The sequence below is a fragment of the Crotalus tigris genome, unplaced genomic scaffold, assembly GCF_016545835.1.
Source record: "Crotalus tigris isolate CLP2741 ecotype Arizona unplaced genomic scaffold, ASM1654583v1 scf7180000017779.458999, whole genome shotgun sequence".
Lineage (NCBI taxonomy): Eukaryota > Metazoa > Chordata > Lepidosauria > Squamata > Viperidae > Crotalus > Crotalus tigris.
Genome location: NW_024096629.1, coordinates 181,690 through 208,940, shown reverse-complemented (window position 1 = coordinate 208,940; position 27,251 = coordinate 181,690). Strand labels below are relative to the sequence as shown.

General features: G+C 34.5%; 1 protein-coding gene across 1 annotated transcript; it reads left to right on the top strand.

Moving 5' to 3' along the window:
• On the top strand, nt 1–27,251 carry SLC5A12 (solute carrier family 5 member 12). Its single transcript, XM_039342226.1, has 15 exons — nt 1–631; nt 2,795–2,860; nt 5,597–5,648; nt 6,247–6,314; nt 6,943–7,097; nt 8,904–9,044; nt 10,390–10,519; nt 11,751–11,839; nt 14,794–14,906; nt 16,197–16,264; nt 17,282–17,368; nt 17,668–17,837; nt 19,153–19,256; nt 24,964–25,091; nt 26,734–27,251. The coding sequence occupies exons 1-15, from the start codon at nt 275–277 to the stop codon at nt 26,869–26,871; spliced, it is 1,866 nt and encodes a 621-aa protein (XP_039198160.1). The 5' UTR covers nt 1–274; the 3' UTR covers nt 26,872–27,251.

Sequence of the window (27,251 nt, the reverse complement as noted above, 5' to 3'; positions counted from 1 at the left end):
TTTCTTTTTTCCCAATCTTCATTGGCAGAAGCCTTGACTAGACATTATAAGAAAAGCTATTCACAACTTTGTTTTTAACCATCTCTGCAACATGACCCTGGAGTGAGGTCTGAAGTTTAAATCTAAAATATCAGTTGGATCCTGGATTATATTTGTCTTTGGAAAATCTAATTGCTAAGTCATGGCGCTATAAGCTTGTTCTCCTTTTGGAAGTTCATTATTTAAACAATCAAAATAATTGCTACACCTGACAAAAAGCCAGCTAATTAGAACCATGGGCCAGTTCATCCCTCCAGTTGTGGAAAAATTTGCAATTTGGGACTATTTGATCTTTGCTGCCCTTTTTCTCGTCTCTTCTGGCATTGGAATCTTTTTTGCCATTAAGGAGCGGAAAAAAGCAAGCTCTGGGGACTTTTTGGTTGGTGGCAGGCAGATGACATGTGGCCCAGTGGCTCTGTCTCTCACTGCTAGTTTCATGTCAGCCGTCACTGTGCTGGGAACCCCAGCTGAGGTCTATCGCCATGGATCATCTTTCTTTCTGTTTGGCATAGCATATACGCTTGTCATCGTTTTTACTTCAGAACTTTTTCTACCTGTTTTCTACAGATCTGGGATCACAAGCACTTATGAGGTAAGTTCCCTTTTCTAGAAAGTGATTCTTGCTCCAGATCCTGGACCAAGACTCCAATTGGCCATCTAAGTCATTTGGGCAGCATCTTTGTTGTTATTTCTTTGTGGAGATGCTTGACATGACATCACTTCTTCTGTAAACTTGACATTCTGGGAAGAGCAGTCACAATATATTGTATCTAAAAGGCAGCATGATGCAGAGGAGACTACGATAATACAGAGGAAGAAAATGTGTTAAATTTTGCAAGGACAATGAATCTGTATATGCATTAGATAATAGTAGGCCTGCTTTTGGTTTCAAAGGACAGTCTATTTAATTAAGATAGATAAGATAAGATAAGATAACCTTTATTGTCATTTTTTTTTACTGTGGGCACAACAGCACACATCAAAAATGAAATTTAGTTGCCCATTCTCAAAGTGAGCACATACATAACACACACCTAACATACTATATACAATATTGAAAGGGACCATTGTGATCAACTTCTATAAATGTATTATTTCCCAACAATTATCTGTAGATTGCAAAAGATAGGAGGATAATTCTCATTTAAACATTAGATCATTGTCAAAAATAATAAAAAATAGTATATTTTGAAATAGTAAAGAATGATATATTGACAAAAGCCTACTCATCCCATGCTGAAATATCAAATATAAGGATTCTGTGTCATACACTTGTCTCATCTTAGTATGAGTATTTGTGGTTGTGTGTGTGTGTGTGTGTGTGTGTGTGTGTGTGTGTGTGAGAGAGAGAGAGAGAGAGAGAGAGAGAGAGAGAGAGAGAAAGAGAGAGAGAGAGAGAGAGAGAGAGAGAGAGAGCTTGAGTCCAGGGGACTTAGGTAGACAGACATATTTAGAATCTCTTACAAAATACAGACCAAATCAATATTAAAAAATCCTTTTTTTCTTTTCTCATTTCCCATTTCTCATTCTGTGTATTTTATTCATTACATATATTCAAAGAATGTCTGACTCCAACTAACTCTGAATGATTTGCATAATAAAAAGTCAGAATAATAAAACAGGGAAACAAATTAAACATGTCCAGAATGTATATGGGAACTAAATTCAAGAAACTGTAGCAAATAGTAATTGTATAGATCATAGTATCCATCTCAATAACAATAGAGGCTGGTTCTGGGACAATGGATTTTCTTCTAATGTTACATTCACAGTTTTGATTAATGATTTAATAGGAGAATATTTAATAAAAGATTACTTAACTAACCTCCCATTAGAAGCCACTAAGAATCCAATTATCTCATAAATGAAACCATTCTACCCTCATATATAGATGTAAAATTATAGTATCCTACTTGCCAAAGGAAATGAAATATTTCATGACGAGAAAAGACACTCCAAATTCTTGAAATGTAATTATAGAACACACTGCAGGTTTCTGTAATGGTTGACCACACTTTTTGGTTCTAGGTGTAGTTTGTAACCCATGCAATGATTTGGGCAGGTATCCACACAGAACCAAGTTTGAATATTGCAAGATGAAGACTTCAGCACGATTTAAATTATCCTATAAATGCTTGACATTTGTGGAGAGCTTCCTGTGGTCCACTCTTGAACCTGGGTGTGCAGTGTTGTTGACCATTGCTGCAAGTTAAATAAAGTTATGGATGTAGAAAAATTACAAGAGGTCCTCAACTTACAACAGTTCATTTAGTTCAAAGTCACAAAGTTACAATGGCATTGGAAAAAGTGACTTGGAACCATTTTTCACACTTATGACCACTGCAGCATTTCCTTGGCCACTTGATCAAAATTCAGATGCTTGGCAACTTGGCATATTTGTGATAATTGCAGTGTCCTTGGGTCATAGGATCACCTTTTGAGACCTTCTGCACAAAGTCAATGGGAAAGCCAGATTCACTTAACAACCATGTCACTAACAACTGCAGTGATTCACTTAATAATCGTGACAAGAAATGCCATAAAGTGTGTGTGGGGGAATTCATTTAACAACTATCTCACAGGAGCCACAGGAATTTTGGGCTCAAAGGACTACTGGTATTAATTGAACTTCAAGTTGCTGGTATTGCCTATGGGAAGACCAGTTTCACAATCATTACGGGAACTATTTCTTGAATAAAATGGGATGATAAAGCAACAGATATTTGTATTTACTGTAACCATCCTTTCACCCTAGTACCTGGAGTTAAGGTTTAACAAGCAAGTTCGCATGGTAGCAACACTGATTTACATACTGCAAACGGTAAGCCATTTTCTCCATATATTTGCATGATAAATGTGATTTCTAAATATCTTGGCAATAGTCTGTGGAATGGATAGAGCTTTTGTTCAAAATCAGCCCCATTTTCTTCTACAACACAGTGAATGTGATAGAGGATGTTTATGTAGTGTTTCTGAAATAAAAGAGTGATAGGATCCTGCACAAACAAGACTTTCAATCACCTAGGTTTCTCATAGCATCAAATTCTACATTTATACATGGAAGAACATAATCTTTCTGGATTTTCATCATTTATGATAAATCTAGACTCTTCCTAGTCTACAGGTTGCTATGACATTCTGTATTCAAGTGTGAGCTTTCCTTCTGAAACTTCAGCTTCAATTGTAGAACAGGTTTCCAACATAGACTGTGGGACTCTAAATGAAGACACATTTTTCCAGTTTAATCCCAGTTGCCATCATTTTAGCAAGCATTTATGTTGCACTTAAGTGTACTCTAAATAATGTGCTCTGTACAGTATAGAGTAGCTCATAGCTCAGTTCCATGTCGGGGGTTTAGGAGACATGAATTGTTTGCCTTGAACTAGTTTGTACCAAAACCTCTCATGCCCCAGAGATGCAGTGCGATCTGGTTGGCCATTTCAGGGATAATCCCTACCATTTTTAATTTGATGCATTCACATAACTTGTGAAACCACCCATAGAATCTTGTTGAGACTATGGAATAATTAATAACTGTGTGAGATTTCTGTTTTCACGTGTCTGATAATAAGTTAGTCTTCTTTCAATGGAATGCCAGAGGTATGATAGGTAAATATTTCTTTAAGTGTGATTTGTTTCAGAACAGTTAGGAACATCTTTATTTGTACTTTGCAGATGATAAAGAGAAAATCCTTCCTCCAACATCTTAGGCAACTATACCAAGAATCATTTTCAGGAAACTGTGTAGCGTGGATCACAAATAGCCAATGGAAAGTTGAGAGCTCTGTTGCTGTTTGAGACTGCTTCGTAAGCAGTATAAAGTTAATTGGCTTTTCTTGATGACAACTTCATGCATCTGCTTATTTAGGGAAATGTTTGTTCCCAAGAGACTTCCACTCTATAAATTAATTCCACATACCTAAAAAAGCATCAGCAGTAAATTGGCACCTTTTAGAAATGGTTCAGTTTGCAATTTTAGGACATTCTGTAAAACTGCAAAAAGTGATCATCCACTGGGACTCCAAGGTCCACCTCACAGTTACTGTTTTTGAGCCAGGTTTCACCCTAATCTTGTACCTTTGATTTTTCCTGCCTTTCTCCACATTAAATTTCATTTTGTTGGATGGGGCCTATTGTTTAAGTTTGTCAAAATATTTTTGGATTCTGAGCTTGTCTTCTGGAGTGTTGGCTATTCCTGCTAGCTTAGTGTCATCTGCAAATTTGATGAGTTCCCCTTCTATTCCCTCATCTAAATCATTTATGAAGATATTGAAGAGTACTGGACCTAAGACGGAACCTTGTGGTACCCCACTGCTTACTTTCCTCCATATAGATATAGTACCATTAAGAACTATTCATTGGGTAATTTGTCAGCCAGCTACAAATCCATCTGGTGATGAAGCTGTCTATCCCACATTTTTCTGATTTACCAAGAAGTAGATTGTGGTCTACTTTGTTGAATGCCTTACTGAAATCTAAGTATACTATGTTCACAGCATTTCACTTGTCTTCTAATTTAGTCACTTTGTTAAGGAATGAATTAATATTGGTTTGGCATGATCTGTTTTTAACAAACACATGCTGGCTTCAAATTATAACTTTATTTGTTTCTAGATGTTCACACATCTGTTTTTTATTATCTTTCCCAATATCTTCCCAGGTATTGATTTTAGACGGATTGGTTTATTTTTTGGATTTGCTTCAGATTGGGATCATTCACATATATATTCAAAATTACCTCCAATTAAAATAAGACTATTGTAATATGTTGAGAAAAGTTTCAAGGGTTTCCCAAACCTCTAACTTTAAGGATCACAGAATAAATCTCAGTTAAAACAGTTGGGCAATCTTCTGAATAAACAACAGTACATATTCAAACAGTATAAGTACATTTATTTATGTATACATACAATTAAATACATTTAATTAATTACCATGTACCTTTGTAAATTCCAATATTTCTTGCATCATCAGTTAATGAAATTATGGGAAGGCCAAGTTGAGATGGGAACTGGGGGAATTTGAGGTCCAGCACTTCTAGAAGTTAGGCTCATGTACAAGGTCATTTTTCTGCATATTTTTCCAAACAATCACATGGATTAAAATAGATCCTGAGGGACCCAAGAGTATTCTATGAATTTTATGCATTTTGAATTCTTCTTTGAAGCCTAGTCTGAAATTCTAACCTCATATCTAGGCTATAATTTAGAAATCAATATATATTATTTAGGACAAGAAGCATGACTATTTTCCCAGCTAGTGGCAGGTAGAACTGCTGCTATCATTTTCAACCTAAAAGACTGGACATAGTCACACAGATGGTAAAGGCATGTTAAACTGGGGGAAAATGGGGCAGACAGTGTAGAAGAATGCATGAATATCATTCATAAATGTATCTTCCCATTTGTGAGTGAACCTGCCTCTGTTGGCAGTGCCACTTTCCAGTCAAAACCTTGGCATATGATCCCATCTGAATCTCCTTTGTTTGTTAATTTTAGCTGTCTTTTGAATTTTGAATCTGCTCCCTATGAATATTTTTCTTATCTACTCTTCATAGACTCTTTACACAGGAGTGGTAGTTTATGCTCCAGCTTTGGCTCTCAATCAAGGTAAGTATTTTGTTGTTGACTTGAAAAGGACAGGAGAAAAGGGGAATTTGTTTTCTGTTATCTACCTATCTGAAAGCTCCTTTCCCCCTCACTTTTCCTTCTGATATACGTTATTTTTTTCCCCTTTTGCTAAAAAGTAACTAAAGACGATAGATTCTGAATAGTTTTCTCAAGTTCTGGGCAAAGGGCCCAGTTTAAGATAATGGATCAAGACTTTCTTCTGTACTTTGACACTTTCTGTCCTTCCAGCCCATTGCTTTAATGCCTTACGTAATGTGAAACAGGATAAAGCTGAGATTTCTCATCCTATTGATTTGGTGTTTCTGGTGTTTTTGTTAGACTGATAGGAATTCTTTTGCTTTCCATTGAGATTTGGCCAATGTATTTGATGAACTGAATTTACCATCTTTGCAAACAAAAACAGAAAACTATAAAAGGTGGAAATGAACTTTAGTTTGCAGCACATAAAAGAAAATGATGGTAACAGATTAAATAACAGTTGTTACTCTCCTACTCTTGTATATTTAAAAATAAACTATAGTTATTTTTTTTAAAGTAACCTGCAGTATATCTAATTACACTTCCTTTGGCTTTTTAGTGACTGGATTTAATCTCTGGGGCTCAGTATTTGCAACAGGAATTGTTTGCACCTTCTATTGTACACTGGTATGTTTCTGTTATAGTTCAACTATAAATGTTTTTAAAGGAATGGTTAAATAACTGGCATTTATGTTCTAATGGGGGTCTTATAGTTGAACACAAATATTAAGATGAACTAGGAAACTTCAGTATTTTTTTTCTACAATAATCAAACATGTTATATTCTCAAATATATACCCACTCACTGGAACATACTAAATGGGCAGAAACTATTGGAGATCCCTAATAAATATTTGGGAGTTGTGCTCACACTTAAAATAAGCATGTATCAGCTATCCTATCCTTTATTCATTTTTAAGCCTGTTCATATTATGGTAAATGGCTGAAGAGTTTACATAGGATTGAAGGGAAGGCTTACTAATGAGTGGAAATTCATAGGTAGACTAAGTGGCCCATACTTTGGGGCCACTCGTAGTCTATCCTATAGCATGTGATTATTGTGAAAAATCACTGCAGAGAAAGTATCTTTTACATGAGCTCAGTTCCATGATACACTGTTAATTGGTTGTGGGTAGAAAAAAAATGAGCTAATCAATATTTAACCTAATATAACTTGGTTAAAAGTAGAGCTTTAAACTGAATTGGTGCACCTAAAATCAAGATAAATACAATATTATTTTTTTCTTTGATTTAGGGAGGGTTGAAAGCTGTTGTCTGGACAGATGCCTTTCAACTGATTGTTATGCTGATTGGGTTCCTGACAGTTTTAGTTCAAGGAACTCTTAAGGCTGGGGGTTTTAGAAATGTTTGGGAAAATGCTCAAAATGGATCACGTCTCAATGTCTTTGAGTAAGTAGAATGGCTTCTCACAATCTGGTTTATTGTTTGTAATGATAGGTAATCATGACTCATTCCTCCACCCCACCCCATCCCCAAAGGTGTTAAAATAAAATTTCTTGAAATCTGGTAGGTTAAATGTGAATGATCTCAGGCAAACCTGGGACTGAAGGGACAAAGTATGTTCATAAAACAATTTAAGACAGTTTCAAAAGGGTCAAAAGAGTGATTTGATGGCCAGAAGAAAATCAAATTGGTTATCACTTAGAACAAATATGGTATACACGGGAATTAAAGCAAAGTGGTAAAAGCCATAAAGTGGAAGGCCAACGAGAAAGAACTGGCAGTTCAAAAAACAGAGAATTGCTCTACAGAATGCATGGTAGTTCAGTAAGAACTGCAAGATATATTTCTATAAAAGTTGCTTTTATAATAATAAAAAAAGAGCAAGAACAGTGATAAGGGAGGAAAAACACAATCAGGTTTACATTAACATGAAATGGCAGAGCAGCACAGAATGAAGTGGGTTTTTTTTGTTGGAGTGGGGCAAGAGAAAGTTTGGGGAAAATAATAGTGAAACAGAAAAAATGGATTGGAGAAAACAATATCGTGTTGCCATCTAAACAGTACAGATAAGAAAAAAAAAACACTTACAAATGTAATTGTTGAAATACAATCATTTAGAATGTAAAGTCTCTGTCAAGTAGGTTTTGAATCCAGATATTTTCATGAACACATTCACGTAGTAATTACAACAGTGATATGCAAACAGTTTGCCATACCTTCTTCCAGGATTATAGCTAAAAAAAAATATAAAAGGGAGGAAATTGAGATTTCAATTAACTATTCCACTAATTTTGTCTAATGGGCTTAGAAGTGAGTGAAAAATCAAACATAATTCTTGCTCTCCTGTTCTTCTTTAAACCCCAAAGAGGGGGGTCTATTGGCAGGATTTAAGAATAATTGTCTGGACTAGATGACCACCTGAACAATTCCAACATTGAACTTCTTACCTTCTTTTTGGTGAAATCCATTATTTGTCCAAAATGGTATAGGGTTTCCTGTCTGAGCAAGGGGTTGGAGTAGATGACCGCCAAGGTCCCTTCCAACTTTATTATTATTATTATTATTATTATTATTATTATTATTATTATTATTATTATTATTATTATTATTACTACTACTACTACTACTATTATTATTTGTGCAAAGATTCCCATTTTAGCATCTGGCCAACTTTGTGTAGTTGTAAACGGGATTGGGTCTGGTTAGTATTTAGATCAGATCAGTTTGAACAAGAACTATACATGTTGCCTATTTCAAGACAGAGTCCTGATTTCAATATAAGTCTCTTTAGTTATGCAACTTGAGTATTTATTTTTTAATCTGGATTTCAAATTATAAGAAACACCAAATAATCAGTTCATGTGTGGGTAATAATTCCACCCTGGGAGCACAGTGGTTAGAATGCAGTATTGCTGGCTAACTCTACCCACAGCCAGGAATTCAATTCTGACTGATCGTGAGGTTGACTCAGATTCCATCCTTCTGAGGTCAGTAAAATGAGGACTCAGATTGTTGGGGGCAATATGCTGATATTGTAAACTGCTCAGAGAGGGCTGTAAAGCGCTATAGGGCATTATATAAGTCTAAGTGCTACTGCTATTGCTATTCCTTCCAAATCTATGTATTTATTTAGATCTGTTGACTGGATTCCTGCCTTGAAGTTTCTTAATTCCAGTAGAAGCAAATTAGTTTTAAACTAGTCTGCTATTTAAACAACAGCCAATTAATAATTTTCATGTCTTATTTATGTAGCTTTGATTTTGACCCCCTGAGAAGACACACATTTTGGACAATTGCAGTAGGAGGAACATTTACTTGGCTAGGAATTTATGGGGTAAATCAGTCCACAATACAAAGGTGCATTTCGTGTAAAACAGAAAAGCATGCCAAACTGTAAGTAGCCATCAAAGTTAATGTAATTCGAGATTAGAATTTAATTATTTTTAATTTTTTTTAAAAAATCTATTAATTTTTTTAAAAATGAACTATCTCATTCATAATGTTTGGGATGCTTTAACTGGTCATTGAGAGAGGTCCAGCAGAAAATTCCCTACTCTTGTGTGGTCTGTGTTGCATGAGAGAGAGAGATGGAAGGTCATGTAAGAGGGTGGCCTCTACCCTTCGGAGATGGACAATATAAAGGACACATGGGTTGGGGTATACAAAGCTTTGGAAGTAGCATACAATTGTCTAACTAGAGGGGTGCCCAATCTCCTCAGTTTTTCAGAAACAGAATGAATCTGGATTTTTATTTGGATACTTGAGCTGGATATTGATACCCCCTCTCCTGAGTTCTGCCTTATGATTTTAACTATTATTTCAATCCACTTTTGACTGTGCTTCCCTTTATTGGGCTTATTGGGGATTCATCATTGCTTTATGTGATTTTTTTTTTTGGTTTTATTATATATTTGTATCCCACCTTTATTATTTTTATAAATAAGTTATATTCATCACAGCTTTTTTCTCCTATTTTCCTCACAACAACCCTGTGAGGTGGGTTGGGTGGAGAGAAAGTGACCTGCCCAAGATCATCGAGCTGGCTGCATGGTCAAGGTGGGACTTGAATTCATGGTCCTCATTTTCTACCATGGTAGACCAGTAGAGCAAACTGACTTTCTTATCAGCATTGATTGTTGATTTTTGTGATTTTTTGTTTGTTTGTTTGTTTATTTTCTCTTTTTATTGCTGTTTTATGTTGCCCAGGATCCTTTGGGACTGGCATCATTTATTAGTACAGTCTTAACAGAGTGTCTAGCCACAAAGATAAGATTTCAAATATTAAATGTGAAATTCTACTTCCATCTAAATTCACAACAGAGTGAAGGATTATAACCTTCCAAGTTGTTTTCCACAAAAATCACATTCATGTGTGTCAGGGACAGGGAAATTTAGTAGTACACTTCAAAAAAACCCTCTTGGACACTGAAAGAACATATACAGAGTCGCAGGAAGGAAATATATTAAGAAAAGAGCAGGAACACATCTCAAACAACTGGGAACATGTACTAAGGGGCAGATTGTGGACTTCTTTCATTGTGGCACACAGAGAAAGGTTTAAATCTTTGCTTCTTTTAACTGAGGTAAGAAATGTCTTGCCAAAAACTAATGTGACTATACTCTGAGATAGCATTTAACAATTTTCAGGACACTTTTTAAAAATAAAAAAGCAGTGCACAAAAATGGTTATTTTTCTTTATTGAATGATTTCTAACTGATTTTTTTTTCTTTTCCTTAGTGCGCTCTACTTTAATTTGCTGGGATTATGGATCATCCTGGCATGTGCAGTCATCTGTGGATTGGTGATGTATTCCTTTTTTATGAGCTGTGATCCTTGGACTGCAGAGTTCATTTCAGCACCAGATCAGGTAAAATTGTAAACAGAGAATTGTTCTGTGATCTGAATTCTTTTTAAAATGCAGCTGTGCTGAACTCAGCGGTACAGGATTATTTGAGTATTTCTTGTACTGTAACATTTTTAATAATGTGCAAATGGAGTCTTCTGGAAATTTATGTGGGGACATTTGCAAACACTCCTGTTGAGTTCTAAGTTCCATGTATAGCAATAAAAAGCGCTTATCAGGAATGAGAGGAACAATAACTGCAAACTAATTAGTGCATATATTTTTATATGCTGCATAGTTATTTCTTGTGAGATGGGCAGTCATGATTAATAAATAAATAGATAGAACCAGCAAGCAAGCACATTAATAGCTACTAAATAGCAATCACACTTAGACTTATATACCGCCCCATAGTACTTTAGAGCACTCTCTGAGCAGTTTACATATTGCCCTCAACAATCTGGGTCCTCATTTTTACTCGGAAGTATGGAAGGCTGAGTCAACCTTGAGCCCTATCAGAGTCAAACTCCAGGCTGTGGGCAGAGTCTAAAACCTCTGGTCTAACATCAGAAGAGCTTAAAAGATCTATATGAATTAGATAACTAGTCCATTTAGTTTAGTGCAGAAGGACAACTGAAAGTCAATGGACAATCATATTCTTTGTGGCTTGAAAACCTACTCTGATGACCTTATATCTTGTTCTTTTTAAAAAGTTTTGTTCAAACATAATTTTTAAAAATAAAAAATAAAAAATTGGGAAGGGTGTGATGAATCCCAAATCCTGGTTGTACCTCTTCTGGTTAATGTCTTAGCATTTCTGCTGAATCTACTGCAAAGGATGGGCAAAATAAAGAGAAGAAAGACAGTTTATCTGTAGACAATTTATCCACAGCTAGTAGCAATTTTCTCAGGATGGGATCTCCGTGACCAGGAAGTAGTGAAGATTGAACTTTCAGCATTTAGGTATTCATCTCAGATGAATTATCAATTTATATGTCATATTTCTTCTTGATGAATCAGCCACCATACAGGCTGTCCTTCCCTTCTTGAAATCTAGACCCTACACTAACCAAGTTACAGGAACAAAGGCCCTCTGCTCCTTAGCTTCATTTACTTCATTGGAGAGTAAAGCACATGATGGTGTTCTTCACCCTGAGATTTATGAAGTTCATGAGCTCAGTCTATGTGTGCGTTAAAGTTGTTTTGTATAGCAAGAGTGTTCTTCATCTTTCTTCTCTCCTTTTTTCCCCTCCAGCTAATGCCATATTTTGTGATGATAATATTTTCATCGATCCCTGGACTTTCAGGCCTATTTGTTGCATGTGCGTTCAGTGGAACACTAAGGTCTGTCCTATGCTGGATTTAATGGAGGTGTGTCAAACCAAGCCTTTGAGAGGCCCTAAGCACTAGAGGGAATGAAGTTCTTGAAAAGGCTGCCTTGTGTCCCTTCTTTCCTCTTTCTACAATGTAATGCTGTCCACTCTTTGTTTTTCTGACTGCAAAGCCTGCAGTGACAGACGTATAACTTCTTTTTCTAAATTTATTTTCAAAAGCATGATATCATCTATAAACTGTTAGATTATGTGTGTGCGGCACATATATTATCTAGTATATGGCACATTAGTAGCATATGTTAGAGCAGGACTTTTCAACCAGTGGTACGGGTACCACCTGTGGTACATTGGCACCTGGCAGGTGGTACGTGACCATCCTAGAAAATGGTAGCGGGGGAGGGGAATGAGCTGAACCGGTGGCAGCACCGCACAAGCCTGAGCGAGAGATGGTTGGAGCTGCAGGGCTGTCAAGGCTCAGCGGAAGCACCAGGATCAGCATCAGGCTCCAACTGGACCTTGGTGCTGATCCTGGCACTTCTGCTGAGCCCAGAAGAAGCACCGATCAGCTGGAATGTTGCAGCATTTCCAGGGTCTTGTGATTTACATTCAGATGCTTGGCAACTGATTCATATTTATGATGGTCACAATGTCCCAAGATCATGTGAAGTAACCAAAACCTGTTGCAACCACGCAGCAGACGGGGGGAATAAAAACCAACACCCCCACCCCATCCCCGCTGTCAATCCTCAACAGAAATGCTCACAACAATGAAAACCTCGGACAGGAGGAAGAGCGCCACCGGGTGAGCAGGCAGGTGTCTTGCTCTGCTGTGGCTTGGGAGGCACTTTTTCAGTGCCATTGTAACTTCAAACAGTCACTAAGCGAACTGTTGCAAGTTGAGGATTATCTGTACTTTATCACTTTTTTCCTTTTTTTTGTCATCAAGTTTTTGACACCTTGCTAGGCGACTGACGGTACTCGGATGTTGCCATATCCTAAAAGTGGTACAATGGGTGAAAAGGTTGAAAAGCTCTGTGTTAGAGTATTAGCATTAATTATTCTTTAAGAAATCCTTGAAAATCAGAAGGCCAGGATGAGTACTGGGGATTTGAGGCAAAGGATGCTTAGAATAGGATAATGTGCTTTTTGTAATAGGCAAATGAGTTATTCCACTGATTCCTTGTTCCTTGTAAGATGCTACATTTGTAAGACTGAGTGGGAGGCAAAAGAGAAAGAGATTTTTGGGAGAGGCTAGAAGGAAAACTGAAATAGATAAACTGTAATAATATGTTGACTTTCCTAATATTTCCATTTTTCCTTGAAGGTAACTATTTAAATATCCTTCAGATATCCGAGATCCAGAGATCTTAATAAACTTTATCCACACCTTCAGGAAGGAAGGAAACAATGGCAATCACTTCCAAAAATGTTGCCAAAAAAACTGTAGGGCAGTTGCCAGAAATAAAGACTGATTCAAAGGCACAAAATAAACAAACAACAAAGAACCAAATAAAGAACACCCACCACTATAACATCTTCATGTAGGGAAACTCTTTTTGATGCTGTAGATTTTATGTCATTGCATGATCACCTAATTAGATACTGTATCAAGAGTTTAATTATTCAAGTAATGGAAGCAGAACTTCTGTTTATAAAAAGGGATATCTGTACTAATGTAAAATCTTTCCATTTTAATGCAAGAGAAGTCATATATGCCAGCTTCACCCTAAAGGAGGGAAGCAGAGCCATGGAAAAGCAATGTGAGATGCAGAAATAGTAAAAATGTCCAGCAACAAGAATGCACAAAAATGAACAGATACTTTAATTCCCATAATGGATGATTGGAGTTAGTCAATGGCTTAATTATCTGCTTTAATTAAAGAAAAGAATATTTTTTTTCTACTTGGAAACTTCTGGACTTCGTGCTTTGAGATGAAAAAAAATGAAATTTGGGTTTTGCTTAGATAGGTTTATTGTTGTAGAAATGACTAGTATATATTATTGTATAAAAGTAAAAGTTGAGGCTGTATGTTATAACCTTACTCTATTCTACTAAAAAGAATTGGAAGTCCATGCTCCCCCCCCTTTTTGTTTTTTCCTTTTCTACCTTCCCTCATTTATTTTCCCATTACTTTAATTTTTTCTTTGTATAAACTAATACAAAATTCATGAAAAATAAAAGAAACAGTAAAAATATCATAGGCCTTAGCTATGATGGTGTTAGTAAACCTTGGCTCAAAAATAAGATAATGGGAAAAGCTGCAACATAAGAATTCACTTGGTTGAAGTGTATTCATTCACTTTATTAATCAAGGATGCTTATTTGAGTTATATGAAGAAGAAGTTAGGATTAAAGCAAACCATAGCATTATATAATGTCTGAAGCCAATAAGTAATCTCTGTTCAGTGAATGCAGTTAGATCAATTCTTGCTCTGAAATAAAGTGTACTTTTTCCCAGTTTCACAATTTTGAATCTGTCTCTATTGGGCAAAGTCTAAATTCACACAACAACATACTAATCTAAGCTAAAATGGAATGGATGTTGTAGGAATCCCACTGTTTTAGCAGGTTATGAACCAAGCAACCACATGATCTATTTTGTTTAGCCTTTATAGGAACAAGAAATTGTGCTTTAATCCAAGTTTAGTATATTATGTAAACACAAGGGAATCTCGACTGTTAGCAACATTTAACTAATAGTTATTATTTGTGGAACAGAAAATTCAGCTATTTTAGTATACAGAGTAATGGTGGCAGTATTAGTAATATAGAACAGGGTCTCTGTCCTATTTAGTTTACCTCATATTTATTTCTTCATTTTCTTTCTACTTCTTTTGCAATACTATCCCATAAAAGGCTATTTGGTAGATGGGTGGAAATAATTTAGCATTACTTGTCCCAGGACCTGTCACATTTTAAGGACTAATTTATCATTCTGACATTGTACATGCTTACTTTTATAGCACTGTGGCTGCAAGTATAAATGCTCTGGCAACAGTAACATTTGAAGATTTTGTCAAGCACTTTTTTCCAAAACTGTCTGAGCGTGCAAGCACTTGGACCAGCAAAGGCTTATGTACGTGGAAAATATGACTTTGATTTTTCTTAACTTTAAATGAAACTGTTTCTTAATCTATCGTTCAAAATGAAAATGTCTTTAAAACTGTTATGTTTAAACTTGCCACTTTTCAAAAATCCTTAATACAATAATACAATATTAATGTGTCTGGGCAATCTTATAGTTTCTCTTATCAGTATATGCAAAGAAAGGTATGATTATTTAATAATGATTTGCTTCCTTTTGAGATGTTTATTCTAAATTATCAGCAATAATTTTGGAGTAGTATATGCAAATATGTTGGGTTCTTAATCAGATGCATCTAGATTATAGTTTTTTATAAAATCAGGGAGGGGGGTTAATAGATTCATCATTGAGTTAACATAATGTGTTCCACCATCTTCTGAGCTGTAGGCTCAAGACCGCTGCATATTAACTAGTTTAAAGAAAGTAAGTGCTTCCTTAATCTGTACACATTTTTAATTAAGGCATGAATTTTTAATCTATTGACCATCCTTGAAAGAAATAGACCCAAACAAAGATAAAACCTAACAGCTAAAAGCACAGCCATCAATACATATGAATAGCCACGTAATAGTCTGGATTACTCTTCCTTTATATTTTGATTTAAATATTTATGCTCAAACAGATCATTGAAATGTCATTCTGTAGCATTATAATAGAATGTATGCTTTGCTTATTGACAATCCCTATCATAACCTATGAAAATGATTTTAGATAAAATACATGATATATGTCATATTTTTTCCTAGAAAGTATGCCATTAAATATATGCTTTCATTGGAAATTACATTGGTGTCTATCCATGAGTAATTGAGTAATTATTTCAGTGCCCTCAAAACAGCAGCATGAAAGGGGAAAAAGGTTATTTTAAAGAAATATGACTAGTATATATAATAAAGATGTCAGCATCATACTGCATAATGCAGTTTGGAATAATAACTTGAAAATAAGTTGGAAATTTCTTGGAAATTTCTGGTGAAGGAGCAAACGTGGAACTGATTTCATCTGATTTTGCCATCTCCCTTTATCTAGTTATTTTTTCTGTAAAAAAATCTTCTGTGAAAGCTTCAGGCAATTATGGAGATTAAAGGAGAAGGGAAGAATGGCAAAATATTCTATACCAAATTTTCTGCTTCCTGGAAGGTCCCATATGGAGTAAATCTCAGGGAACATTCTTACGATAGGAGGAAATTTTGAAATCCATCCACTGCTGTCATTAGTTGTCAATAATCTGATGAAAATACATTTGAATGTACATAATAAAAATTGCTTCCTTTTCTCCAGGCGTAGTATTTGGAGGGCTGTGTACTATAATGGCTGTAGCTGCATCACTTATGGGGGGTGTTGTGCAGGTAACTACACAACTAAATGTTTGGTGTGACCTTGGATTTGTATCATTCTCCCTGAATAAGGAAATTTCAACTTCCATAGTGAGAACATTTGGCTGATGGCTTTAAAAGTCTAAAGAGCTCTGCTCAGATTAAATTCACAGACTTTTTCATCTGCTATTAAACCCATTCATATTTATATGTCATCAGTTGCTTTCCCTGCACATTATCATCAGGAAGAATAAACATAGAACCCATTTAATTGAAATAACTTTTCTTTTTGATTAAACATGTTATCTCTTTTATCCTTGAGAATAAATAAGGCACTTACAAATATAGGCAATGTGTATATGCAGGATTAAATTGTATTTCATTTGTATTCATGAATCCTAAACCATGAAAGTATATAGGGTCCTCCTACTTTACTAAGTATGCCATGTCACATCTACCACAGGAGTCTCCTGGATAGACCCAAGAAACCAGAAATTATGGCTGTGATAATTTTGCACATCTATGCACATGTTTAAGTGTCTGGTATTTAAATAAAGAACTATTAGTTGCCTCTTCATATGAGTTTAATAAATAAAAAAATATACACAAAATGGATTTGAGTAAACAATAAATAAAAATCTGCTTAAAATGGATTTGAATAAGCAAGATATGAAAATACATATCTTGTTGGAGATAGATATACTTCTCTTTTTTATTGCAGACGAGGTAGTTTGAGTTGGATAGTGTTATAGAAGTAAATTTTCTAAAGGAATTTTTTGCGCCTACAACTTTTCATCTGGAATTTTCTGGGTCACGTTGTGCTAACATAACAAAACTCTATGTGCAAGCGACTAATTTTTAATTCACAGACTTTTTTTTTAAACTTTATGTTTAAAATATTTCTTTTTAATGTTATACCCATGTATTATGCAAGAACCATGGGCCCTGAAAAAAACCCTCTGTAAAACAATTAAACAGTATGTTATAGAAATAGGATACATACAGTATGTTTAGCATATATTTGATAACTGTGATATGTTTTCTAACTAGGCTTCACTTAGTATCCATGGAATGTGTGGAGGACCTATGCTGGGATTATTTACACTGGGAATTATTTTTCCTTGTACTAATTGGAAGGTAAGTAACAAGAATAATATTATCTTTGCATATATATTCTATTACTTTTGTTGATTTTTATTATTGATATCAAACATAGCAAATGATCCCTCCTTCATGACACTTTATTGTTAGCTATTGTTGTGATATGGGCAATCTTCTTATTGCTCCATAAACTTTGAGTCTCTTGCCAGATATTAGGAGATGCTGCAGCTGATGTCCTTTAGGAGTGACAAATACTTTTCCTAGCGTAGAAGACTTACAGGTATTTAAAATTTGACAACTCCAGTAATACTATTTCATGGTTGCATTTGTTTAAGGGTGCTTTTGGTGGCCTCGCTACTGGAATCACTTTGGCATTTTGGGTTGGCATTGGAGCTTTTGTGTATCCTGCTCCACCATCAAAAACTCTGCCACTCTACCTTTCAACAACTGGATGCAATAGGACTGATACGTTTGTACCCATAGTTCCGACTTTAGCTCCTGAAAGGTACTATTCTTAGCTAACTATATATTCCTATCCTATCTATATATTTTATGGCAGTGATTCGTAATTGCTTTCCACAGTAATTATCGCCAACTATTATAATTAATCATTATATTTCAATCTATCTATCTATCTATCTATCTATCTATCTATCTATCTATCTATCATCATCATCATTATTATTCTATCTATCTATCTATCTATCTATCTATCTATCTATCTATCTATCTATCTATCCATCCATCCATCCATCCATCCATCCATCCATCCATCCATCCACTCACCCTACCTACCTACCTACCTACCTACCTACCTACCTACCTACCTACCTACCTACCTACCTACCTACCTACCTATCTATCTATCTATCTATCTATCTATCTATCTATCTATCTATCTATCTTTTGTGATTCTATGCCAGCCTGTGCTCCCAACAGCTGAGTCTGAGGAATCTGAGGAGGAGGTGGAGGAGGCATTTGAAGGGCCATCAGGGGCAGAGGGAGGCTCTGATGAATTACAGGAGTCACGGTATGATGCAGAGCCTGGGCCCTCCAGTCGTGTTCCTGATGAAGCTCAGCTGTGTGAGGAAAATGAGTCAGACTCAGAGGACTCACACCTGATGGACATGCTAATTGATGCACACACACGAGAGTAAATTAGCAAGAGTAAATCAGCAGCAGTCAATACGGCAACTCCAGAGTAAAAGGAGAAGGCACTGAGAGGCAATGCCTTGGAACTGCTGTATAAAAAGAGGAGGTGTGGGCGGTGCTGGTTGATGAAGGCAACCATTTGAAAAGTACTTCTTTGAATCCTGGTCTGTTCATCTTGCTTGTGACTACTCTTCTGTTTGCATCGTATTTCCTGTGGACTATTTCCTTCATTTGGATTGAGTTTTACTGTTTGTGTTTTGGACTATTTGGCAGGTTTGTCACCCATATTAAAAGAGGTTTGTTTTGTTTTAAAGTCTCCAGCCTATTTTATCAACAGGGGTTTGGTCCTTGTGCCTTTAACAAGGACGGCTATAGGCTGGGATAGAACTCTATCTATCTATCTATTTATCTATCTATCTATCTATCTATCTATCTATCTATCTATCTATCTATCTATCTGCTCTCTCTCTCTCTCTCTCTCTCTCTCTCTCTCTCTCTCTCTCTCTCTCTCTCTTGTTGTAGTTAGATATAATTAAATTGCAATTAAACTTATGATATCTTAAAGTTTATCAATCATCTATATGGTATTAGGATGTAAACTCAATTGGAAAGGAAATTGTGTTTACAGCACAACAATTATTGACTTTTGTTCCATTTTGTCTTCCTAGGCCTTATTTAGCAGATTCCTGGTATTCTTTGTCATATCTCTACTACAGTGCTGTTGGGTGTCTTGGATGTATAATTGCAGGATTACTGATTAGTTTTGCAACAGGTCAGTTCTTTACTGATATTCACAGTCCTGAAAACAACCTTATTTTTTTAACTGTTCTATTATCTATGGGCTTTAACTATTCGTTGAAACAAGCAAAATGATAACTTTATTTTTTTTAAAAAAGTATTTTATTATTTTTTTTATCATTACAATTAATGAACAACGTGTTGTCTGGGTTAATTTTTGCTTAATCATAAAAGTTAAGTTCTTACTTTCTATCTCGTTTTCCCAACCATTGATAAAATAGGTTCCATGTTTGAAAGTATTCTGTATCTTCTTTTCCTTTAATTCTCAATGTGAGTCTATCCATTTCCGCACAGTCTAATATTTCCTCTGATGGTGCTATCTCATTTTTCCAATGCTGCGCAAATAACAATCCTCGTTGCTGTTAATACATGTATAAACTTAACCCTCAGAAACAAAATATTGTTATATTTAGAAGGATATGACTTACAACTTAGGTGGCATGCATTTTTATGTTATGAAAATAATAAAACCCATTGATACTTTCAAAACCATTGTATAAGAAATGCATTATTATCTGTATGGGAAAAGATAAAACTAAAAATTTATATGAAAATCCCAGGATGGCTATCAATGATGGAAGTCTTTGTTCACTCAAACCTAGTTTAAATTTGAAAAAAAATTAACATATAAAGATATTCTGAATACAGATGAAAGATAGCTTTACTTTTAATGATCTGGACATTTTCAAGGCTGGTTAATTTCTCAAACAGGAAACAAGATATTTCATCTGCAATTGTTGATCCAGTACGGGACTATAAAAGTTACAAACAGGAGAAAAAAGGAAGTAATTTTACCTAAATCCTTTCTAAGAATGAAAGATGTATATAGGACATTTGGAGAGAAATGTACCCGGAAAAAGCACAATACACTTTTTATTCTAACAGACATAAATCGTGGTCAAGAATTGACATGATATGGACTTCTTTGGACTTAAAGGCCATGATACAAGAAATTGAAATAGAATCTAACATTTGGGCAGATCATAATTCAATGAAAATGACCTGGAAAGGACTTACGAAAAGACCAAGATGGTCCTTGAATAAATCAATATTGAAAGAAAAGGAGTTTTTACAATTTGCAATAAAAGAAATGGAATTCTTTTTTAAAGTCAATAAAAAAGAAGAAACCTCTATTCAAATTGTATGGGACATGGCAAAAGCATATTTTAGAGGTTTGCCCATAACTTATTTTGTCAAAAAGAATAAGGAAAAGAAACTTGTTCAATATAGATTGAAAGAACAACTCAGTATGTTGGAAGCTGAACTACAATCAGACCCTCAAAAGAAAAAGTTGAAAATACAAATGGAACTATTAAAACATAAGTTAAACTTACTTGAGACAAGTACAATGGCACAACAGATTAAAAGGTCTAAACAGAATTTTTTTGAAAATGCCAATAAACCTGGGAGATGGCTGGCATACAGATTAAAAAAAGAAAGAGAAAAAAGATTAATAAGTAAGCTATGGGATACGGACGGTGACCTACAATGTCACAATAACTTAATGAAAAAAATTAAAGGAGTACTATGAGACACTGTATAAGGCGGAGATAGTTTCTAAAGATGTAATTCAGGCTTATTTAAAAGAAGCAAATCTCCCAAAGGTTCCTGAGAATATGCGTCAGAGGTTAAATGAGAATGTTTCAATGATGGAGATTATAGAGGCTATAAAAAAGCAAAAGAAAGATAAAACACCAGGACCTGGTGGTCTTCCTGCTGAATTTTATGTAGCGTTACAAGATACTATAACTCCAACTTTGAAAGACTTATGTAATGAAGTTTTTACACAGACAAAAATACTGGATTCATGGACTGAAACCAATATTACTTTGATACCTAAAGAAGATACTGATCATACACTAATTAAAAATTACAGACCAATATTGCTCCTAAATGTGGATTAAATTTTTTTTTTGCTGCAATAATGGCACAAAGAATGAAAATTTTTTTGAATGAATTTATACACCCAGACCAAAATGGTTTCCTACCAAAAAGACAGATAAAGAACAATTTGAGGATTATTTTAAATGTTTTGGAGTACTATGAAATCTATCCAGGGAACCAGATGGCACTTATATTCCTTGATGCACAAAAAGCCTTTGATAAATTGGCAATTTATGTTTCAACAACTTCAAGAAATGGACTTTGGTGAAAATTTTAACAAAGCAATTCAAGCAATTTATAAGAAACAAACAGCAAGAATACTTTTAAATGGAGATTACACAGATGGATTTGAGATTTAAAAAGGCACTAGACAGGGATGCCCATTGTTTCCTCTGTTGTTTATTCTTACATTAGAGGTTCTGGAAAGAAATATCAGACAAGATACAGAAATTAAAGGTTTGGAGATTAAAGACCAGAAATATAAACTACAGGCTTTTGTGGATGATTTGGTCTTCATTCTAGAGGAGCCATTGCAAACAGCTGATAAACTCCTGCAGAAAACTGAGAAATTTGGAGAAGTGGCTGGTCTGAAAATAAACAGGGAAAAGATTAAAGTAATAACAAAAAATCTAACAGACAAACAAAAAACTCAACTTGCTAAAATTACAGATCTTCAAATAGTTAAAAAAGTCAAATATTTGGGTATTTATTTAACGGCGAAATATACTACACTAAAAGAAGATAATTATGAGAGATTAATGAAACAAATAAAAATAGACTTGGAAAGATGGGAAAATCTTCAATTTTCACTTTTAGGAAGAATAGCGACGGTTAAGATGAACATTTTACCAAAGTTAATTTTCTTATTTCAAACAGTGCCTATTAAAGTTACTAAGATTTTTTTTTGATGATTTAAATGCAATGATTCTAAGATTTATATGGCAAAAAAAGAAAGCGAGAATCAAATGTAAATTGTTACAAGAATCTAAGGACAGAGGGGGCTTTGGACTTCCAGATTGGAGACTTTACTATCAAGCGGCTATTTTGCTTTGGCTTAAAGAATGGATTGTATTGAGAAATAAAAGATTGCTTTATTTAGAGGGACATGACCTTCAGTTAGGTTGGCATGCTTTTATATGGTACGAGAAATCTAAAGCACATAAGTACTTTCAAAATCATGTGATAAGAAATGTACTATTTTCAGAATGGGAGAAAATTAAGCATAAAATATATATGAAAATACCTGAGTGGCTTTCAAAAATGAAAGCATTTGCTTATCCAAATCTGATTAATTATGACAAACTGGTTAGTTATAAAGACATTTTAGACAAAGAGGGAAAACTTAAGGACAGGCAAACTTTACAACTACAAGGTATTGACTTGACATGGTGGCCCTACTTGCAAATTCAAACAAGATACGAAAAAGATATAAAATCAACAGGTTTTTACAAAGAACAGACCCCATTGGATAAAATTTTGTTAAAAACAGATGAGAATTTAATTAGAAAACTCTATAAATTTCTTTTAAACTGGAAGGTGGAAGAAGAACAAGTGAAAGAAACAATGATAGTATGGGCAAAGAACGTTGGATATTCTATAGATTTGGAAGACTGGCAAAAACTTTGGGATAAAAATATTAAGCTTACAAAAGCGGTAGCATATAAAGAAAACTTATATAAGATGTTTTATAGATGGCATATGACACCAGTGCGCTTAGTGAAAATGTTTAAAAATGCTTTGGATATCTGCTGGAAATGTAAACAACAGTCAGGCGCTTATTACCATGCCTGATGGACATGCCCTATCACTAAGAAATACTGGTCTAAGATCCATAGATGGTTGGAAAAGATGATGAAACTACAGATAGAATTTAAACCGGAATTGTTTTTGTTAGGAATATTAAGACCTAATTATGGTAAAGAGAATGACTACTTGATATTACATGTTTTAATTGCTGCAACAATAGTATTTGCCCAATTTTGGAAAAATGAGAAATTACCATCTAACCAGATTATTATTACCAAAATTTTAGAGTGTGCAGAAATGGATAGACTAACATTAGAAATGAAAGAAAAAGATGATTCAATTTATTTTAGAACTTGGAAAATTTTTTAGCAATGGTTAGAGACACGTCAGAACTTGAAGGATTCAATATTTTAGAATAGATGACTGATTTTTAATCAAGGTCTAACAACATTTTGATGATATGATTACTTTTCCTGATTTACTGATTCTCATTTGTTACTTTTGACTCTTAGGATTTTTTTTTTTTAAGATTTTATTAGTAGTGTTTACTTAATAGATCAACATATTTGTTTACTAATAGTTTTTAATATGTTACAGTCTAAGCTTTGTTAAAAATGGTTCAATATTTATTTATTTATTTATTTCTAAAATTTATATGATATTTACTCATTATTATGATCCGGACGGTTGCTTGTTTGTTGAAATATGTGATTGTACCTGTTGTATACTTTGTTCGCGTGCGAATGATGAAGACACATGGCGATGCTGAACAAACATTTTATTCTCCTTCTACAACAACCAAACAAAAGCAAAAGGCATGCAGGCTTTTTATATGGCCAGAAGCCCAGACAGTGTCAACCAATAGGAACAGAGCGTTTTCGCGCCTTGCACATGCACACAAGGCCGGCGCTGCTCTGTCTGGTCCCGGGCAGCTTTTGGAATGTCCGGGACCAATGCAACGTCCCGAGCCTGCTTTTTCAGGCTCAAGACACAACACCCCTCCCCCCTAGATGGAACATACTTCGCGTACACACATGTACATTTTTGCAGGCTCAGGACACAACAGTATCTATCCTTATTTTGCTCTAATTCCTTATTTCCTTCCCCTCCCCCGTTCCTTCCACCCTTCCCTTTACCATACTTGTATTGTTCCTATTTTTCCTCATTTATATAAATTTAATAAAATTTTGTTTTAAAAAAAGAATATTGCATCTGGTGGTCATTCTTTGGCCAATTCAATTCCAATTGAGGTGAACAAGTCATGGCTAGAAAAGAGATGGAGATATCAAGATCTATATCCAGATCTGGGCTTCACGTTTAAGAAAGATATTAGTGAGAGGCTGGATGAATAGTTCTGCTTCACTGAACTATTCCTTAGGACCTCAAGAGTTTCTTATTTAGTATCAGACGGCTCAGACTCCATCATTGTATATGTGATGCTAGGGTCCTTTCCTCCCATTCTAAGTGCATTTCTTAAACTTACACTTAAACTGAACTGCATTTGATATTTGATTGATAATACTGCTGATTAAAATATGTTTGTGGAGTTTTTTACAATGCTGTTTTTTTTTAATTTCCACTACACTGAACATTACCAAGCAGATTTTGTTCCTGCTGTTGCTTATGGTGGGGATATCATTACCATAAATAAGACAAAATATATTCCTGTATAATTTTTAAGTTTACTCCATATATTATATTAACTGAATCATTTGGGTGAGAATTAATAAGATGGCCAGATATCATTGGATTAAATATTTTATTATTAGTCAAGATTTCAGGAGTCCATTTCTAGGAAATCTGCATTAATTTCAGTTACCAGAAGAAGGTCCAATGTAGGTTTACAGTATTTCAAAATTTGTTGAAACTCTTGGATAAATTAGGGACATGGATTCTAATTATTTTATACTAGAAAAGTTATTGTAACTTAACAAAAAATGGAAATGTCTGATTTCAGAATTAAGATTTTGTATAAAATATTAGAAAATAAAACATATTTGCTTTTTTGATAGATGACTAATGATTTATCTATCCTTTTTTGTTCTGTCCAGGTCCAAATAAAGGGAAAGATATTAAACCACTATTAATTCGCCCAATCTGTAATATATTTTGCTTCTGGTCTCCTAAATACAAGACATTTTTCTGGTGTGGAGTGGATCATAACAGAAAAGAACTTCATGTAAGATTATTGTATTATTCATTTGACATATCAGAGTAATGGATGGGGTTGAGCCTGATAGACTCCATCCCATATCTTGATACTCTATCCTGCCTCATTTTTCATCACCTTTTCATGAAGACACTTTCACTAAGGATGGGGCTTCAAAAAATCTTATGGTTCCTAAGAAGTTGTCCTAAAATCTATATGACAGAATACTAAATAGACTTTTACCTCAAATATATATAATTCTAATTAATTAAAAATGCATGTTGTTTTGAGTTGTGAATATTGATGAATCATCCAGCCTATTTATTTTGTTCAGAAGGTTATGTTAGAAGAATTTGATAATGCCAAATTCTTCAAACATCCCTAATTCTGAATACCTTATGGCAATGTTTCTCAACCTCGGCCACTTGATGATGTGTGGACTTCAACTCCCAGAATTCCACAGCTAGCACAACCACTATAGCTGGCTGAGGAATTCTGGGAGTCGTAGTCTCTACATATTTAAGTAGCCCAGGTTGAGAAACACTGCTTTCACCATAAGTTAATATTTCTCTGTCCTGTTTTACTGTTTCAAAGCCAAATTCCTTAAAGATAAATTCAAATAATATTCCAGCACATTTTAAATTCTGAACAATGAGAACATTGAAAACACTTCCAGTTAGACTGAATTAAATTTCTACAGTTCCAAGATTGGCATGGGAAAGGAGAAAGATTCTTGAATTTTACAGCCTTTCTGAGTGTGTCTTGAATGTATTTTAAGACTATTCCCTTTTATTTTCTTGAATCTTAGGAAAGCATGACACCTTTCTAAATTTATGTTGGAGATTTTTGATTTCAGATCTTTCCCTACAAGGATGATCTCTGTATCTTCCTTTAAATAAGCTAATTCAAAATACCTTATATTATTTAGTTTTATTATTTCTACATAATCCATAAAAGTATGATTCTGTAGAAAAGATAATGCTTCTGAAGTATATACAATATGATGCATCAATCCTTAGATTTTCTAAAAGGAATGGGCTCCACCAAATCTTGCTTTTCTTAAAAATAAGCTTAAATTTCATTTCCTACTATTTCTCTACAACATACAATAAATGCAATAAGTTTTGTATTTATTGGATTATATAATAAAAACAATGGGATGTAACGATCAAATACTCTTTTCCTCAAATTAATTTTTATATTTGCTTCTTTTTATGGTGGATTATGGTTGCTTATAGATGTACGATGTTCTACTATGTGATGCATTTTTGAAGTTAATTGTGGTCAGCCATTCTATAGATGGCATAGGATGTTTCTAAGACTGGTGTGAGAGATTATTTCTTACATCTCCAGGAGGGTGCAAGAAAAAATATTTTGTAGCAATAGTTTTAGCCAAGTTACAACAGAATGATTTTTACCATAATAAGGTTGAATTCTCATTGAATAAGCTTAAATTACAGTAAAATATCAGGAATCAAATAAACAAGCTGGTAGAATTATCAGAGCTTCATTTCTGAAACAGTGATGATGGGCAGATGGTTAGGTTCAGATTACTATTATTTCAGTATATAACTAAGAAATGCATGTTTCGCTCCTGGGCATTTAGGGTTGTGGCAGTAGATTTGGATGTAACCACTTGCTTCATTTAATGGTTTTTTAAATTTATTCTCAGGATGAAGTGAAAATTGACTTTGAAACAAAGGCAGATGCAAATGATGTGCTGAAGAATGGATGGAAAAACAATTTACCTGGTTATAACCCCTGTGAGAAATCCTATACTAACACAAGCATGACTGAATCCCGCTTTTAGCACAAATAGTAAAAAAAAAAGAAGACATATAGCTGACCATAGAGAGTTCATAATAACAGAAGAAAATACTATTTATGTCTGCTAATTTGCTTAGAAGACATTTATTTATTATTTAATAGAGGGTCATATCTATTCAGGTCAGTTTCATAATAGATGCATAGTTTCTAAAACACTAGCAGTACTTTAAGAAATAAAACTTTTTTGTTTAAAAGAATCCCATCTTCTTATTCATAGCATGGGTTGCTGCTCTCCCTCGGGCTTAAAAGTGCAAGCCATGATATAGATTGCACCTTTTGAGTATTATTATTATAGCATCAGGGATTATTTTTATCTCTGGAAGGCTGTTTCCCAGGCTTCCAAATAAAGGTTTTATGAATGAA

Coding starts and splice junctions, on each gene's coding strand:
- SLC5A12 (XM_039342226.1), top strand. CDS start 275: ATGGGCCAGTTCATCCCTCCAGTTGTGGAAAAATTTGCAATTTGGGAC. Junction 5,649..6,246: donor AGCTTTGGCTCTCAATCAAG/GTAAGTATTTTG, acceptor TTGGCTTTTTAG/TGACTGGATTTAATCTCTGG. Junction 17,838..19,152: donor CCGACTTTAGCTCCTGAAAG/GTACTATTCTTA, acceptor TTGTCTTCCTAG/GCCTTATTTAGCAGATTCCT.